Here is a 3,506-nt window from a genome sequence, read left to right on the forward strand (position 1 = left end):
TATAGAAGGTTTTCTTTGTCTTCTTTCTCAACAAACTAACACTTGCTGTAAACAATCTTTCAGCAAACAAACACTGACTGTTAGCAAAGCATTTGTCCTTTAAAACTTTACACTCATCTCATTAACTGGTGACCCAAAACAAAGAGTCCCTTATTCTTCTTGGGTGACTCTTCGATGTCTTCTTTTTCAAGAAGTCTACCCTTAAGTTAGACAAAAGATGATGAGGACCTCCTCCATCCAGGAAACATCATTCCATCTCGTGCCTAAGCAATGAATCCTACAAAACCAAGTTTTCTTCCTTCCTCTTCTCTAGTTGTTAGTTCTCAGCATCGATTGTTGCACTACGGTTTTGAGTTTTTTCTTATAATTTCCTTTATGAATAATTTTCTTTAATACTTATTCTTAACTTCTATTTTTCTTAAATGTAATTTCAATTATTATGGGAACTTAAAATAAAGTTTTTAAAATATTTGAATCTGCTCATTGAACATGGCCGCGATTCAACAAACTTTTGGCAATGTGCCGCCATCTTTGTTTTGAATAATGATCTTTTCACTCCATATTTGACTGAACAAAATTGGTTAGCTTTCTTTTTGGTTTAACAAAGCAAATGAACAATATTGAAACGATACATATTAAAAACCCTTTATACATAAAAATTTACTATTTCCTCAAAAAGAGGATATTACAATACAATTGGAGACAAAATAAATTTGGCCAATATTTACATTATATAAAATATAAAAGGAAGATAGTAATAAAGCTATTTATTGTGAGCCAACGTTTCGTCCCACTTTGTAGGGCTTCGTCAGGACTAAAAAAGACAAACTACTAAAATAATGTATTATAATAATATCTTTATTGAAAGTCACAACTGTATATTATATAATACATTCAGTAAAATTGATCTTAGTTAAAATGGAGTGTTACAGGCATGTAGAGAAACTACCCATTGGTAGTACTCTAAAAATAATGTTTAGAGTGAAAAGATAAACAAGATAAATAAGCAAGAATTAATAAAAAGTATTAGACAATAAATGAAAACAGATATTAAAAGTAGATAAAAGAGAAATATAAAAATACATTGCTCAATAAAAGACAGAAAATAATAAAAATAAGAATAAAATAAAGGTCAATTAAAAGAATAACAATGAATAAAATAGAACATCCAGATTTCTGAATGACGAGAAGCCTAAGAATGAGCTTGAGGTGGATGAAAGATATAAACAGGGTAGGGGAGTGCTACTTTGAGTACATCACTTCTATACTCAGGATTAGTCGCAGGCTATTTAAGATATCCACAACGTACTTTTTTTAAGACACTTAATAAATAGTTTCAGTAATTTTCTTAATTCATTTACAGTAGTGCAAGTAGATTTTTAATTTTTCAGAGACTAATATATTGTTTTTCAATTTCTTTACAGGTCGTTGCATTCTTGCGCCAGCCAAATATAATGGACATATTGAGAGAAAGACACTCTGCCGTCTCGTCGAGCCAAGCTCTGCGGGATAAAGTTAATGCAGTGAGGGTAGAAGGAGCGTCGGCTCTTCAGGCCCTGTCGCATGACATCGAGCTCACTATTCTTTTAAGGTAGGATTGACATTTATTTGGTAGGATTAACAAAACAGAATTAAATTGAACATTACGAATAATTAACAATAAGGCTTAAATTATTATTTTATGTGATTAAGAATAGTTTTTACTGGATGCACCATGAGTAATTAAATTACTTCACAATAAATGAAGTAGTAAAGTTTTTACAAGTAATAGTCATCCTAGCAACATAACTGTCCTCAGGTTGTTGACTTTTATTTCATTGTAGTCCCACGAAATGTAAAGTCGACCCTCCCACTCAGGTTAAAATAGATTGATTACCTCTGAATGACGAACCTGTAACCATAGTATGTTAGAAATGACCATGCACAAGGTAATAAAAAAAGATTGATAATGCGTGTTCCTACAGTGAAGTTATTATAAATAAATAAAATATAAAATGAACATTAAGGATCATTTTAAGTTTATTATTCTGTAAAAAATTTTCTTTATGGCTATTAGATTATTTAATCATAATAATTATCTTGTGTGATTGGGCACAGCTACCATACTTTTTTTATTGTTTACTGATACGCCTAATATTTGAAGATTAATAGTAGAAAGGTACAAAATTAAAAAAAAATTATTTATTAATTAATAGTTTAATAAAAAATTAATAAATAGTTCATGTATTTTGTGATATCTTGTTCAGGATTAGTATTATTATTCAATTAAAATAAATTATATCCTTAACGGCCTACACACTCTATATTAATAGCTTCAAATATCTAACGTTTCGGTCAACCTAGCCATCATCAGGAACTATCAATTAAATTACAGCATTTATTATAAATTGCTAATGATATTGTATAATAAGAGTTATAATTTAATAGATTGTCCTTAATAATGGCCAGGTTGGCCAAAACGTTAGACATTTGAAGCTTATTATATATTTATATAATATAAATAGTTACCGTAATAAACCATTAATAAATAATAATATAGCTCCCCCATATTTACTTGCCCCAAGTAAATATTTAATTGGAAAAAGGTCTAAAAAAGTCATCAACATTGGTTAAATAATTTCTAGTATATTACAAAAAAAAAAGTGTACGTGTTAAGTATTTTGGAGATAAAAAAAAAAATCAAGGAGTATCATTTAAAATAAACTTTAAAAAATATAAGTATAAAATAAATAATTAAAAAACAATAGTGAATTGCATATAAACTTAAAAAAATATAATAGTATAAAATAAATAATTAAAAAACAATAGTGAAATGTATATAAAATAACAATGTAGTTTATAATTGATCTTACTAACAAATTAACTAAGGGAAGTAAGATATTTCTTCGTTGGTAACTCTTAATTTATTGGTCGTAATAATTATTTATATTACATTGAAAGGCATGGTAAGGAATTTAATCATGTGGCATTTGCATGAGAACACTGCATATCGTCCTAATATGCGGTTAATTACGGTTATTATAAAGAGTGTGTGGGACATTATGGATTTATGGATGGAACGTTATGGATGTAATTTATTTTAATTGAATAATAATACCCATATTATAAAGAGTGTGTGGGACTTTATGGATTTAATTGATTGATAAATAGTTTTTTTGCTATTTTTCTACCTTTCTTTTCTTTTTTACCTGGACCATTTGCTTACAATCGATATACCAAATAAATAATAAATTGAAGTAATAAAGAATTGTGTAATAATTTGCAATGTTTTAATATAATATATTTCTTAACAATGAGAGTACATGTTACAACCACCATTATTGTTAAAAAAACGTATGTTGATGAGGGCGAAAGTAAATTATTGGCTACAAACATTTGGACAATTAAAATAACATGCCTGTGGGTACCAGCATGATCAGGCTCTTCTCCGTGAAATTAATTAATCGTGTTCGATATTTAGAACAATGGAATTTTTATTTTAATTAAAGTATTCTAAACGTTTATTT

General features: G+C 28.1%; 1 protein-coding gene across 1 annotated transcript in view; it reads left to right on the forward strand.

The window, feature by feature from the left end:
• LOC136796316 (E3 ubiquitin-protein ligase HECW2-like) overlaps nucleotides 1-2,618 on the forward strand; it is a gene marked incomplete at its 5' end in the record, with an annotated part of 17,700 nt that extends 15,082 nt beyond the window's left edge. The window contains 1 exon segment of the mRNA XM_067049766.1: nucleotides 1,425-2,618. Within this exon segment, the coding sequence (XP_066905867.1) occupies nucleotides 1,425-1,595 (171 nt within the window).
• Nucleotides 2,619-3,506: the final 888 nt, after the last annotated feature.

Source organism: Halyomorpha halys, unplaced genomic scaffold (genome assembly GCF_000696795.3).
Source record: "Halyomorpha halys isolate HHAL.00 unplaced genomic scaffold, Hhal_1.1 Scaffold1436.1, whole genome shotgun sequence".
In the NCBI taxonomy this organism is placed as follows: Eukaryota; Metazoa; Arthropoda; class Insecta; order Hemiptera; family Pentatomidae; genus Halyomorpha; species Halyomorpha halys.